Here is a 15,196-nt window from a genome sequence, read left to right on the forward strand (position 1 = left end):
CAGGAAACAGTCCTCCATAAAATGTGCTGCACACATCTGAATATTTGGGTTGAAGTGTTCTGGAACAGTGTTGTAAATACAACTTAACCACTGATTTCTAGTCGTGTCCATTTTTGGAAGGTCAAACAAAGTAGTTTCGCTTTCACAACGAAACAGTGTCAAACACGGCGGCCTACAGTGAGCAGAGGCCGGGGAAATCGCATCATATGACCCCTTTAAAAGAATATGTGGACATCAAAACGTGTAAACTCAGAGTGAGGGTTTGAGCTTTTATTTTGAAACCGCGTAGAAACCCAAACTCACAACAACATGCAGAGATGGAGTTTGAGACGCTCCACACATGTAAATGATAACAGTTCCTGTGGAACTACTGTGAACTGTGTGACGCATGTACTTAACCTACACGCATGTAAATAATTAAAGCACATATACTGTAATAGAACTGCATCGCATATAATTATTTAATTAAATCGTAGCGTTTGTGAATTCACAATTATGCTTAATTATGATTTTTAAATGGGTTTAATTTATCATGCAGCCTTGGGAAATGGCTAATAATGTGTTTTATGGATTCTCGTCTGTGAAATGCGCAACTTCTGGTATTTTGCCGGTTAGTCGACGCGAGCAAAATGAAGTTGAGGATTTTTAAAAATTGAATAGTCGAATAAAATCGACGAATCATGACAGCCCTACATGTCAGCCCTAAATTCACTGAAACTTACCCTCTGTTGTTCTGGGACAGACCGATTCTTTGTATTGGCAGGTGAGTGGATATCAGACCTTACAAAATGAATTTGGTCCTGTTTAGTGTGAGCTGACCAAGTGATAAATGTCTACACTTACCATACGAAACCGGTTTTATCTTTCTTCAAACATATAGGCTAACATGTGAGGTAATATTGAATGTACTTCTTGGAAAAAACTATGCTTGAATACCCCCGTCATAATCATTATCTATAATTACATAAAATATGCTTCTGTATTAGTGCTGTGAAACAGCAGTCTAATTAACGAGTTCACAATCTCAAGCGGATTTAACATTTGATAAAGGGTGAGAGGTGAAATCTTCTTACATATTCATTAGATGGAGTTTTTTTTTCACTGCTTTAACATTTGTTAAGGGATTTAAGTTTTGAGTTTTGTCTAGTCTTTGTGGATTCTCAATTCCTGTTAAAAATATTTTCACAACAAGAGGGCATAGTTGCAGAGAAGCATATTTTAAATAAGATACATTTACCAAAGAACCAAAACTAGGTAAGATTTACATTCAAGAAAATAAATGTATTTTCTCTTGTTGCATTGGAAAGTTTTCCACTTGCTTTAAGCATAAACCATTGGGGGAAAAAATGCAAATGCAAAGAGACAAAATACAATTAGCCTATATTTCAGACATATTTTATGTGTTAATAATTGATGCTGTTGTGCTGCTCAGAATGTTTAGATGTTTTACTAGAAAAAGATGAAGGAAAAACACTAAGAAATAGGCATGACAAAACAATACTCTAGCAATGAAAAATTGTGCAAACACATATCTCCTCCATCTTTACAATGCTGTCCCTGTAGGCATTTAGAAGTTTACTAAGTGAGTTTTCCAAAGGTACACCCATCACCCTTTACATACTATTTTATGCCATATGTCACGTATTCCTTATTGTGCTGTCTCTATTATGGCATCAGTGTCATGTTAGAAGACTGAAGAACCTCCAATGCGTCACAAAAAGCTTGTATTACACTCAATAAACAATAAAACCATGACACTGGATCCCATGTGACCTCATCTCACGCAGCCCATGAGCAAAATTACATTTGACAGCCAGCGCACCTGTTTAATCACGATTTCACCTAAATGAGCCCTGAGCTTTTGAATGCTAGCAGCAACACAGGGTGAGCCGAAGGCCATGAGTGCGGCAGTTTCTGGCATTCAACAAAGAAGTGACAGTGTGCCAGTCTATGGGAATAATGCTGTATTACATGCCATTGAATGAGGGTACAAGTGTAGCGAGAGATAGCGAGGCGGCGCTGTAATGAAACGATGGAAATCTCTGGAACATTTTGCAATTTTTACCCTGATGACGGTGAGCAGTGGGGCTCCTGCCGTATTTTTACGATTGCTTTTGTTGGTGCAGGGTCCATTACCAAGCCTAACATCATTACCAAGCTCATAAACAGTAATGATGATCATGATGGTGATGATAATGATGCAATAAGACGTTGTCCATCTCGGAGAACGATCTTCCACCTACGAACTGCATTCACTTTCCGCTCAAATATGAAAATACCAATTTTGCCGTGAATTGAATTTAATAAACATACCATTTTCTGACCCACACCTTATTTTCTGTTATGGACTGTAATATAACCTGAATGAAATGAGATAGTTTTTATATGGTAGCACAAATGAAATTAATATTTTCCTGGGCACAGAGGCCAATGTGAAGGGCTATGTATGTGGATAATCAGTACTTAAATGAGACTAAGAGATAGAGGAAGAGTCCTGAACAGACAGAATGTCTGGACTCTCCAGTCCTACTCCACTATTGCGTTTGATAAATATCAGCAGCGTTAATACAATAATCAGGAAGCTATACCATATTAGAGAATGACTAGACAGCAGGTTGGCTAAACAAATAGTTGACTATCTTAAGGAAGCCCTCTGACATAAGCCTGGTTCCATGTCTGACTCCAATCAGACAGGTTTCTAAGAGCAGCTAGAAGAAGCACAAACTAATACGCCACAGATGGATTTTGGTTTTCCTGACTTCATCATTTGCTTACTTTTCTTCTCGTACACTGGTTAGCTAAGCTGAACAGCCAATCAAATTGGCTGTTCAGCCAATCAAAATGATCTCTCTCACCGATGGGCTGATTCCACATGCACAACTAGCTGAAAAATCCACCAGAAAAAAAAACACTGGAAAAATAAACAGTCCTTTTTACACAGCACACGGTCAAAAGGATAATTATCAAAATTAATAAGAATAAGTTTAGATCAACTACTAACAACCTCTTAATCCACCTACAGTGCAAGGACATTGCATTTTTGGTTCAGGTGTTCACATATTTTTGTCCAGTACATTAGATACTACTAAAAATGGTAGTATAGTCGGCACCAATAACCTGGTGGGCAGCACACCGTCATATAGCACAGTTGCGCTTCGGGCGTTCCAAGTTCGAGTCCTGGCTCATCGGACCTTTCAAGATCCCCTCCCCCTCTCTCTCCCACTTTGCTTCCTGTCTAAAACACTGTCCTATCCTAGTAAAAAGGCAAAAACACCAAAAGTAAATCTATATAAAAAAATAAATAAATAAAATAAAATAAAAAATAAATAAATAAAAATAAAATGGTAAAATGGTAGTTTATTAACATATTTTCAGTGATTGTCACTAATAAAATGCCCCTTTAAACATATTCTGGAAATAAAAGAACATGGCAAAGTGAGAGCATAAGCATATACAGTGGCGTGAAAAAGTGTTGGCCCCCTTCCTGATTTCTTTAACCTAACTCCTAACAGCCTTCGCTAAAATAAAAGCAAAACACAGGCTTACTTACAAGCCTAAGTACACGTTGTGTTTATTTGGTTTATTCCAAGAAATGTCTTCAAAGAGAGCTCTATGCCTCCAACTGTCACTGAAAACAATGACTACAGACAACTAAAACCACATCAGCGGATGTGGATCCACAGAAAATAGCACATTAGGGTTCTGAGAGCGAGTTCTGCTGCCAAAACCGCTGAAGGCTGAACAGAGGTACTTCACGAGGACATCTTGAGGTCCAGAGGTTGTTTCCATCCCAAACCACGCACCTAGCATGGAATGCTTCTCATTGAGAGCAGATGCTAACCGACACTGTCTCTGAGGCGAGGCGTGCTAATTGTTTTCTTGCTGGCACACGTCCAGACTTTTCCATGATATCAGCTGCTTTGGCAGCCAACTCAGCACTTGTGCATCTGGCATTCCTGAGCTTAATGAAAAAACAGCAGTACAACCCCGGCCTACGTCTGCCTGGGTAATTAAGTGTCCTTTTTCAACGGTTTATTGAAGGGAATAACTTCCTGAGTGACTCCCAAGCACTTCCTCCGCTTAAGGTCTCGCTCTCTCAAACAATTTACTGCCTCTAGACAAAGGCTTGCAGACATGAGAAGTATGTAGGGCCTTCGACTCAAGCACATTTCCCAGCCCGGAACATTCTTGAGAGCACTGGCTGAAGATCACAGGCGTCTTTTCTTCCCACTGGAAACTGACATGTCCGGGTCAATGGAAAACACCTCATTGAATATAACGAAACACAAAGCGATACACAAAGCAGTAGGCACGCGGCAGAAATTAGACAGCAAATCCTCAAAGTGGTAACCGCGCTCTTTTCAAGTGATAGCTGATGTATGGCACCATTTAAAAGGCTGAAGATTAGCGCAACTAAATCTAGGCCATTTCTCGTTCGCTTTAATCCTGAAACGCATTAAATGCATAATTACACAGCTGCAGGAAAATGTTTTAGATTAGCATAACAAAAAACGCAAGACTGTGAGCTGCTGAGACTTCAATGGCGGAGAAGGAAATCTGGTATTTAACAACACTTCTCGCCGCTCTATCACGGGCGAGATAACGCACAGCCAAGTAGTTGTGCTCCAAGCTGTGACAGCTAGCTAAGAGGTCGAACTGTCCACAAATATGAAACGCAGAGAGTAAGGCTACAGCTTAACCTCTATTAACTTACAGGCGTTTGGACAAGTTGAGAGCCTTCAGTGCAACAAAGCCTACACGCAATTAGCCCGTCCATAAAACTAGGCCAAAGTGAATGGGGAAAACCATTCAGTAGAGCAGTGGTCCGTAACTTGTGGGTCGTTACCAAAAATGGTGACCGGTCTGTTCTGGTAGGGTCACAGACAGCTGGGAAAACCATGCTGAATGCAAATACCCACATACTTATGCACAAGATAGCAAAATAATTAGGCTTATCAACTTTAAAAAGTGAGCAGAAAAAGGTTCCCTAAGGTATTGTTGCTGAAGTCAAAGGTCATGTGACCATTAAAAGAACTATGCAAGGTACAAATAAATATAATTTTGGTACTCTGTTGAACTTGATGTTCCGTATAAAATCCTGAAACAAAAGGAAAGGGATCTGGAAAACTACATAAAGTAGGCATTACATAATCTAATCAATTAGTCAACTAGTTGGCCCTAATGAAGCTCTGTATAATTAGTTCTCCATTCTTTGGGGACGTTGTGCTTGCAGTGGACTATTTAAAAGTCCAAAAGTAATGATCTTGAAAATAAACAAAAGGAAAGGGAACAAAAGGAAAGGGATCTGGAAAACTACATAAAGTAGGCATTACATAATCTAATCAATTAGTCAACTAGTTGGCCCTAATGAAGCTCTGTATAATTAGTTCTCCATTCTTTGGGGACGTTGTGCTTGCAGTGGACTATTTAAAAGTCCAAAAGTAATGATCTTGAAAATTAGCATTAAACACATTTGGTTACTAAACAAGCAGTGCTTTGCAGGAGAAAAAATGAGAGATGCAAGAAATGCTTTGAAAGAGTTTTATCATTTTGAGAGTCAGGGGTGGTTCTAGGATCATTGGATATTTGGGGCTTAGCCCAGACTGGGTGTATTTGGCTTGGATTAAGCATTGGAATACTATATACTTTAAAATTAAATGTTGATGTTACATCTTTAGGATCTCATTTTAATTAAGAAAACCATTTCATGACTAGAGATAAAAGTAAAAAGGTCATACTAACTGTCTCAACCATAGAAGTTTTCTTCAAAACACAAAAGTAAAAAAAAAAAAAAGAAGTTTGTTCCTTTAGGCTTTCATTAGTCTGGTGTATTTTACATAAAGTGCCAGTAGTGACTCGCAGAGTGTTTCAACTTTGTAAATAAGTTAGCACAGTGTTTAAATGACTGCTCACAAAGTTTGAGGCATCATGTATTAATAAAGGTTTTGCATTAACAGTAAGTGGGCAGTCTCGTGTCTGCTTTGTTATCAGAGATATGACTGTGAAATATACTGCTTATTATAGCTGGATGGAGCACAAATCTGACCCAAAACAAATCCTCTAGTTTCCTCAGAGTTGTTTGCAGAATTGAAGGCTCTGCGATAATTTACTTAAGCACTTTTTGTCACAAAATTAATCACAGTTTGCAGTATATTTTATGCATTTTAATTCATTTTTAGAATTGATTTACACAATGTATATCATAGCATACATAGATACATTCACTTTTTTTTTCTTAGCCTTTATTTGTGTTCAAAGAAAACTAAGCATCACGCTTCATAGAAAATACAGGCTGTGTCGCCATTTAACCTAAATAAAGCAATGGTGCTAATATATGAAGTTAAAAAAAATTCTAGATAGACTAGTCAGTCTCAGTCAACCATTCTGCCTATTAGATGAGCAGGAGGGATAATCCACCACAATCTACAAACCAAAGCCTACCACTAACATGCTGAAATCTTGCTAATGTCCGAGCATTTAAAACAGATAATTACAGGCAGTTAACTCATAATCAGCATGCTTTCTGGTGTGATCAGATGAAGCTTTCACTAAACACCAAGTCTCAATGGCTGAATTATCACTTACAGTAGAGACGGCATAATGGAAAAAAGCAAGGGTTTGCGCATGTGATGATCTGTCAATAGAACCAAAAGTCTGCTGTATTTCAATTGACCAATACACTGTACTCCTGCTTGATTTCAAACTCCCCCGGCTCTTTCAACAGTCTCAAAACACATCTTATGAATTTCTATCCATCAAAAACTCTGTCACAGCTTTCTCCAGCATGTACTTTACAAACGACTTTACAAAAACACCCAAAGCAAGCTCAGCGTGTCTGCTGGTTGTCTATGGTAATCAATGAGTAAGCTATCAGACACAGCAACCCCAAATCATCCACGTTCTTTCAGCAAAACTTCCTGGCAAATATTGAACGTACTGGCACTGAATTCAAGCTTTAAATAGCGTGGCAGAGCCGTGAAGTTTGAGAAAGGTTCAAAAACCCCACTGATTGATGAGGGTGTTAGTATTCCTGCAAACATAATGCTCCGTTTGTTCTGCATTTGGGGCTGAAAGCGCTGAGACGTGATTTGTGAAACCTCCCTGCATTCATGAATAAATGCAACATTATGATTATTAACTCTATTAATGAAATTCAAGGGAAACCTGAAGGACATTAGTTAGTAGTTACCAGCAGCTCTGAATCATACAGTCTCACAGGGAAAAGAACCAAGTAATGAAAACAATCTATCACAAAGATCGATTGTACCGCCTTCTCAGTACTGACAAACCATGCTGCAGTACAATGCTTGCAATCATAAACGGAACACAACTAAACCTAATATTACTGCGTTGCATAGTACTATTCATAAAGCTAATACCATTATCCATCATATTGTGTGAGAGTGTGCAAATATGTTCAATTGTGTGCATGCTTGCTTGCATACATGTAACTAGTTTCATGCACACTCTTCCTTTTATTTGGATTAGGTTTAGATCAATACCAAAATGTTGCCACTGGTAAAATTTGCAATACCAATGCAATAGCAGCCACTGGTACTTTTTCAATTGATACTAAATTGATATCTTGGGCTACAAATAATGGGTCAATGACAAGAATGTCCATTACAAAGGAAATAAATGTTTAATGTGACAAGTTCTTAGAAATGTAATTTATTTTTATCTTGGTTTCTTGTGGTTTTGAAAACATTTTATACAATAAAGAAAAGTTTAAATGTAACCGTGCTAAAAATGTCATGGGGTGAACTTTTTTCCTTGAATAATGTTTATTATTTTGTTTATCAATTTAAAAATAAGGTAAATAAAAATATATGTTAAAGAATTTTGTCAATTATCAGTAATTCATGTGTTGAGTTTGTCATATCAGCTTCACTTGATATTTAATGGCAGATACTGTTTCAACAATACATAAAAACAAACACAACAAATATGAACATTTAATAAAATTCAACTAGAGAAAAAAAAAGACTCAAACTGTACTTGGATAGAGAATATCTTTTACAGTTTTTCTTACATCTCACAAAACAAGTCTGTTTGTCCTGCTAAAAACCGAATTATTAATTCATATATACTTGTGAACTCATAAAAAGTCAAATTATCTGATATTTTAAGATATTTTTTTGTGGTTTTTCTCCTCATGTTGGTTGCAACACATGACTTAGACAAAAAAAATTCAAATATTGAGAAGCACTAAAGCAATTTTGTTAAATTATTTTTATAAATCCAGACATTATAATCACAGGTAAGAATTTCATTTGACAGCATTTTTGAATAGATCCAGCCACCAAAAATGAGAAAGTCATTGACCCTTAAAGGGGTCATATGATGCGACAAGTCTGTTTGTCCTGCTAAAAACCGAATTATTAATTCATAAATACTTGTGAACTCATAAAAGGTCAAATTATCTGATATTTTAAGATATTTTTTGTGGTTTTTCTCCTCATGTTGGTTGCAACACATGACTTAGACAAAAAAAATTCAAATATTGAGAAGCACTAAAGCAATTTTGTTAAATTATTTTTATAAATCCAGACATTATAATCACAGGTAAGAATTTCATTTGACAGCATTTTTGAATAGATCCAGCCACCAAAAATGAGAAAGTCATTGACCCTTAAAGGGGTCATATGATGCGATTTCAATTTTTCCTTTCTCTTTGGAGTGTTACAAGCTCTTGGTGCATAAAGAAGATCTGTAAAGTTGCAAAGACTAAAGTCTCAAATCCAAAGAGATATTCTTTATAAAAGTTAAGAGTCAGGCCGCGCCGTTCTCAAGCTCACCCGCCGCCGCTCACTCAGGCCCCCGGCCTCCGCTCACTCTAGCCTCCAGCCTCTGCTCACTCTAGCCGCCGGCCTTCGCTCACTCAAGCCCGCCGTGTGTTTAGTTGTGAAAGCGAAACTACTTTGTTTGGCCTTTTAAAAGAGGACCCAACTAGAAATCAGTGGTTAAGTTGTATTTACAACACTGTTCCAGAACAGTTCAACCCAAATATTCAGATGTGTGCAGTAGCAACATCATATGACCCCTTTAAGGTGCTTTCTGTTTCACATTTACAATTTCTTAGAGAAATTTCCTGAACAAAATCCAGTCACTCCAATAGAAATGCCTACAAATGGGGGATTCCCCCCAAAAAAGTTCCCTACACAGGTTTCACTCATGCTCAAGATGGTCACATGTACTCACCGTACTCACCTACAGAAAGTTACCCGTTTTAAAAGTGACTCCTGTGTGAGCAGTACTTCATACATCTCTATAAATATCAGACTTTTTTTGCACACAAAATTTCAGTAATATGACCACACCTTAAAACAGTCTCACTGGACAAATTCAGTAGTAATCCTTAGGGATGCACCGGAATGAAAATTCTTGGCCGAAGCCGAACAAAATGAAACACTGGGCCGAATACCGAACACGGTTTTTCACATTTTTCCCCCATTTTGCCAATTTTTTCACCATTGCATAAATTAAATAGCCAAAATGTGGTTTTTACTGTTTTGTCTTTGTTGACAAATGATTCTCATTATGAATTTGGGAAGACGTTTGTTGCATGTATGGCATTGTCACATGTCTTGTAAAAATTCATTAAAATGTTACTGAGCATCTGACGAGTAACACAGTTTTAGCGCAGATTTCCCTCGCGCTTTGGACTTTGAACCCAGCGCCGCGAGCTCGTGCAGCGCTGTTTGAACACGTGCAATTCCTGCGTGTATTAGAAAACATAACATTCTGCAGTTTATTTAATTGTTTAAGGGCATTTCGCGATTTTAATCATCATACAGTAACCAGCAACAACCACCCTTCCTCCTCTTCTCATCGAAGACATGTGATGCAGTACTAAACAGTCTCTCGCTGTCGGTGCTTGTACTGATTTTTGCGTCTTTCTCGGACAGCTTTAAATGTTTCCACACTGCCGTCATGTTTGCTGCATTAGCGCGTGCCTCTATTTGATCGCGTCACATCATTGTTCGGTACAATTTATTCGGCCTTTTCGCTTATTCGGCCGTAAAATAATAAATAATTTCGGTTGCCGAACATTCGGTGCATCCCTAGTAATCCTCATACCCTGGAGAACTTGAGAGTCTGTATCAAAGCACATAACCGGAAATCAGTAGGTCTGACAAGTTAACTTACAAACTTCACATCACAATATCGTCCGATATTTAGTACTGCGCAAACACTACTTGTTGGGACCCTGACCGACTAGAGCCAGATCAGAGAAACTCTGAGGTGACCAAACAACAGACATTCGCCCTGGCCTGGAAATGAGGCCCTGGAGACAGCAGCCAATCAGGATCCCTCAAACAGCTCCATCCATCCTCACCGAGGCCTCGTGTACGTCACCAGCCCACGCGCCAATTCCCCTGAGACTAACAGCCAATAACACTGAGCTGGTGGGAATAACAAACACACAAATAAAGGCTAGGCACACACATAAACGTGCCTGAGTGAAAGGACGTGCCCACCCGAAATAAAAAAAATCGTCTGAGCTTAGCTGGACACGCAGTGGCCCCTAAGAGTAAATGCCTGTTAAGATGCCTCGCACGCCGATCGCATACTAAAACCAAGCAATACCCGGATCCAACTGGCAATCTCCTGTCAGAGCCCTGACCTGCCAAATCCATCACATGATATTACTATCTCAAACACGACAGGGTGCAATACAAGGCCACCGCTACCCCGGGTCTGATCACTACAAAACACGAAGACCGTCTCCCATCAGTCAAATTGGCCACTCTAAAGACAAAGCAATAACGCAGTAAATTGTAAGGCGAGGAAGTCTCGCAGCAATCTACTGGTTCATTTGGGCCAGGAGGCTCCTGGAGCGATGCAGGATGAAAAGCCTGTTGTTTATTAGGAGCCCGCCTAAACCCTAATGCGCCGGGAGAGTGGCGAATCCACGTCCCCATCGGTCCACGGGAGATTTGAGAAAACCGGCGAAAATGGGTGCCACTGAAACTGATGTACTATTTAAATAATGAAGCTCAAGCAGCAATGAGGGAAATATCTGATGAGGGGGCAAAGGGTCGGTGCTCAGGGGACAGAACGGATGCCACATTTTAACACTGATTTGCATTTATCACACAGAAAAATTGGACAAGGCACAACTGCCCCCAACTTCATAAAATCAGCTTTGCAGATTCCTGTCATCAGAGAAAGGCACTTATGAACCCCTTTTAAATTTTACAATAATAAGAGTGAAGGTAGACATTTCAGCTCCCATCAGGCTCCCAGCACGTGATTTTGACTAACAAGTTTGAAATGAATGAATAAGGTCTTTACAGTTCATTCAATCCCGTAAGGTAAAGCATACATTTTTGATCATCCGCTAATTAAATGTAAAACCAAATATTAAAACTTATGTAATGTAGCGTGTGGTAATCCCATTGTGATTTTGGCCATTCTGTGTTACGGTAAGACTTAATTAACCAACACTATGCTGAATACTGTTACTGAAGTATTAAATCCCAGAATTATTATTAACCTTTATTAAGATGTACAAGATGTGATACAAAACACATTAGTCCTTGAAGGAATAGTTCATCCAAAAAAAAAGTGTGTCATTATTTACTAATGTTGTTCTTTGCCTTTTCTTGTTATTTAGTCTGGCAATCTGGTTACCCAGTTCAGGTTTGATTAATTTATTCTTTGTTCTTTAAAGAAATCAACACTTGTTCAGCAAGGATGCATTAAACTGATTAAAAGTGACATTGTTCAAATATATATATATATATATATATATATATATAAATATATATATATATATATATATTTCTATTCCAAATAATGATATTTTTTATAATATATTTTCTTCAACTTTTTTTCAGAAGAAATCACAGTTTCCAAAAAAAAATATTAAGCAGCTGTTTTTAACATTACTAATAATAAGAAATGTTCTTGATCACCAAATTAAGAAATTAGAATGATTTCTGAAGGATCATGTGACACTGGAGACTGGAGAAATTAGAAAAATGGAAAATTGTTTCCGTCACAAGAATAAATTACTGTAAAGGAATAAATTACATTTTAAAATATATTCAAATAGAAAACAGTTCTTTACGGTTTTTACTGTATCAAAGAAAAAAAAATACAGCCTTAGTGAGTTTAAGAGATTTTATTCCAAAACATAAAAAAGCATCTTACTGACCCCACATTTTGAATGGTAGGCTATTTTATTTTTATCTGACAAAATGATGGCAAAGCATTTTTAATTAATAATTCATTTAATATCCTTTGATTCTCAAATCTCATTAAAGCATGCACATATTCAAAGCTGCATAAACATTTTGTTAAACATCTCCTTTTGTGTTCAGTGGAATAAAGCAAATAATGAGGGTTTATTTCAACAAAAAAATTATAAGTAGTATACTCGCCTGCTCTAGTAGTTTTCTGTATCTCTGGGTGGCTTGCTGGATGAGATCCCGGACTGTCCATCCTTCTTTACATGGGACAACAACACCGGTCCTTCCAAAAGTCACTGTCACTTTCATTTTTCACTCCAGAAAGGGGGAGATTAATCCAGATGTGTCCCAAAACAAACTTCAGCAGTAGCAGCAGCAGGTGTGTGTGTGTTTGTGTAACGTTATCTCCAGCCAGGCTGCAAACTGGTTTTCTGCATCAAACGTTAGAGCATGAAAGATGACATGATGCTATAGAAAGAAAAACAAACACTGTAAGTAAAACAAATAGAAAAGTCAGACGTTTACTAACTAGAAAGCAGTGTTTACTAAACGGTTTAATAAAACAGCATGTTGATGATTGGGTAGACACTGTACGTTGCATAGCAACAGCTGGTGGGAAACTTAAGAGTAGTGCACTAATAAAGATATAAATACATTTTGAGCACGTATATCTGACTGATGACTTATTTTTATTATAGTTAGAGATGAAGATGGTTAGTGTGCCGTTTACTACTGCTGAACTCAGATGGCTAACTGGTTAGCTCTGATGACAACACTTTCACTTTTTAAACCCTCTGCAAACTCTTAAAACAAGAAAATGCACCGAAATCAAACGTTAAACACGTATAAATACGTCTGCGTGTTTTTCGATTTTACATTAAATCTGTTTTGCACTTACTTGGCAAATAAAATATGGAGAGGCGAGCAGGTTAGCGGCAAAAAACTTTGGCGACGAGTTGTTGAATACCCTCACAAATCATGCAGTCATTCTGTCTTTATACAATTACCCACTTTAGCGATGATCCACGGGACAAACGAGCATTTACTAACGGCACTGGGCATGTGTGGATGGTGTTTGCATCAGTATTTTGCCTGGATGGAGTTACATGTCTTGCGCCATTCCTGAAGTTCCCGAGCAGCCTCCAGCAGTGTGTTATCCCAACATACAGAGCTGGGCCACACAACTTTATTAAAGGGCCAGAACACATCTGCACATGGACCACTTGCAGGACAGACGACACACTCATCAAGCTATATGTTAACTACTGCTATAGAACCCTGATATGGACCCATTTTATATTTATATTTAAACTCAATATTCGCCTGTATAATTTATGTATTCTATAATAGCTACTGTGCTGTTTCCAAGGATAACGATGAGCCATCCTAATTATTTTATAGCCTACTATAGTAAAAATCAAACAGAGGTTTTTAAAACAACAAATAAGATCCATGTTATAATTCCTCATCATCAGGGTCGTTATCACGTTATCACCATTGGCCAATCAGAATAAATTATTCCAGAGCGCCATATCGTTCGTATCTTCTTGATGAGGGAAAACAAAAGCACACAAACACATTTTATTTGGAACTTTCAATTTTGTGACTGACGTTTTAATTACACATTTTTAAATAGCAAATTATGGTCAGATCATATTAAAAGAATGTTGTGAATTGAAATGTAATGGTAATAAAACTATAAACCTATAGCTGAATAAATTAGGCTACACAACACGTTTTCAACTAAAAATGGGGAAAAAAATTGTGTTGTGGCCTTCAACAGTAGGCTAGGCTATTTGGGGGCCTGAATATGCAAACTTCTGAAAACTGGTTTCAAAATACACATTTTTTTTCTCCATTTAGGCAAAAGGACAAAAACGTGCATTTATGAAAATTATGACGCCACGCGCATGTGTATTACGTGTTTGCGTAGTGTTTCTACATGCCATCTCCAATCACTGGCCTGACATGCATAATACAGCGTTTTAAATCATTTTCATGGATCCGTGTGAACGGGGATCATATTGACAACGCTGTCGTTTGTACGCAAAAAAAAATGCAAAGGAAAAACGTTTAAAAAATACCAATAAATTACAATAAAGTACCCAAAAGTACATTAAATTAAACTATTACATCACGTGTTAGCAGAGATGTAGTAAAATATCCATATTTTATAATAGGCTACAATACTGTATTGTCATTTTTATAATAGTCACAGCTGTGGTCTGCGTTTTGGGGTGTGCAGTTTAATGTGACTCATAATTCAGTACTTTAATTTACTGTTAGTATAGTATAGCTTAGTATAGTATAGTATTGTATTGTATTGTATTGTATTGTAGTGTAGTGTTTTTGGCTAAATTTGGAATTGCAAATTAGCTGATAGTATTTCTGCTCTGTAAGGATAATTCACCAAACTAAAATGTTACAAATAACAAAAAGAGAAAAAAAAACACTGTAATAGCTAAAGTACATTAAGACAAGTTAATATATATGAACAAAGTGTTCTCATGACAAGACAAAGCTGTTTAGCATAAATGTCAGGTCAGAGCAACTTATTGCGTATTTTAAATAGATTTATACAATTTATTAATTGTGATGTTCTGCATTCTGCAAAAATCAATCTATCCCTTCATCCTTCTGTGTATCCGTTCATCCATGCTTTCATCCATACTTCTGTCCATCCATCTGTCTGTGTGTTGATCACTGTTGGAGAGGAATAATGGGGAAAGGGGAACACACTCACTCTCTCATAAGAAATAAACACTGTGTGCTGATAGATCAGTGGAACACAGTATAATATCTGTTTTCTGGGTCATGAAATAAAACTTTCACTTGAAAAACTTTCAATTGCTAATGAGACCCCGAAGTGAATGCAGAAAATTTTGAGGTTGGTGTTGAATAATTAAAACGTGTCCAATGAAATAATAATTTGCAATGCAGACATAATATTAGCTTGAGAAATAGATTTCATGAAAGAAGAATCAATGATAATTGTTAGA

General features: G+C 37.5%; 1 protein-coding gene across 1 annotated transcript in view; it reads right to left on the minus strand.

Moving 5' to 3' along the window:
• The window catches only part of LOC107716778 (partitioning defective 3 homolog B-like), a 335,521-nt gene extending 322,132 nt beyond the window's left edge, over positions 1–13,389 (minus strand). The window contains exons 1-2 of the mRNA XM_016523332.1: positions 13,096–13,389; positions 12,390–12,665 (exon numbers count right to left, since the gene is read on the minus strand). Coding sequence (XP_016378818.1) covers positions 12,390–12,506 — 117 coding nt within the window. The 5' untranslated portion in view covers positions 12,507–12,665; positions 13,096–13,389. The remainder of the gene's footprint in view (positions 1–12,389; positions 12,666–13,095) is intronic.
• Between the last annotated feature and the right edge of the window lie 1,807 nt (positions 13,390–15,196).

Source organism: Sinocyclocheilus rhinocerous, unplaced genomic scaffold (genome assembly GCF_001515625.1).
Source record: "Sinocyclocheilus rhinocerous isolate Xijiao unplaced genomic scaffold, SAMN03320098_v1.1 scaffold1441, whole genome shotgun sequence".
NCBI lineage: Eukaryota > Metazoa > Chordata > Actinopteri > Cypriniformes > Cyprinidae > Sinocyclocheilus > Sinocyclocheilus rhinocerous.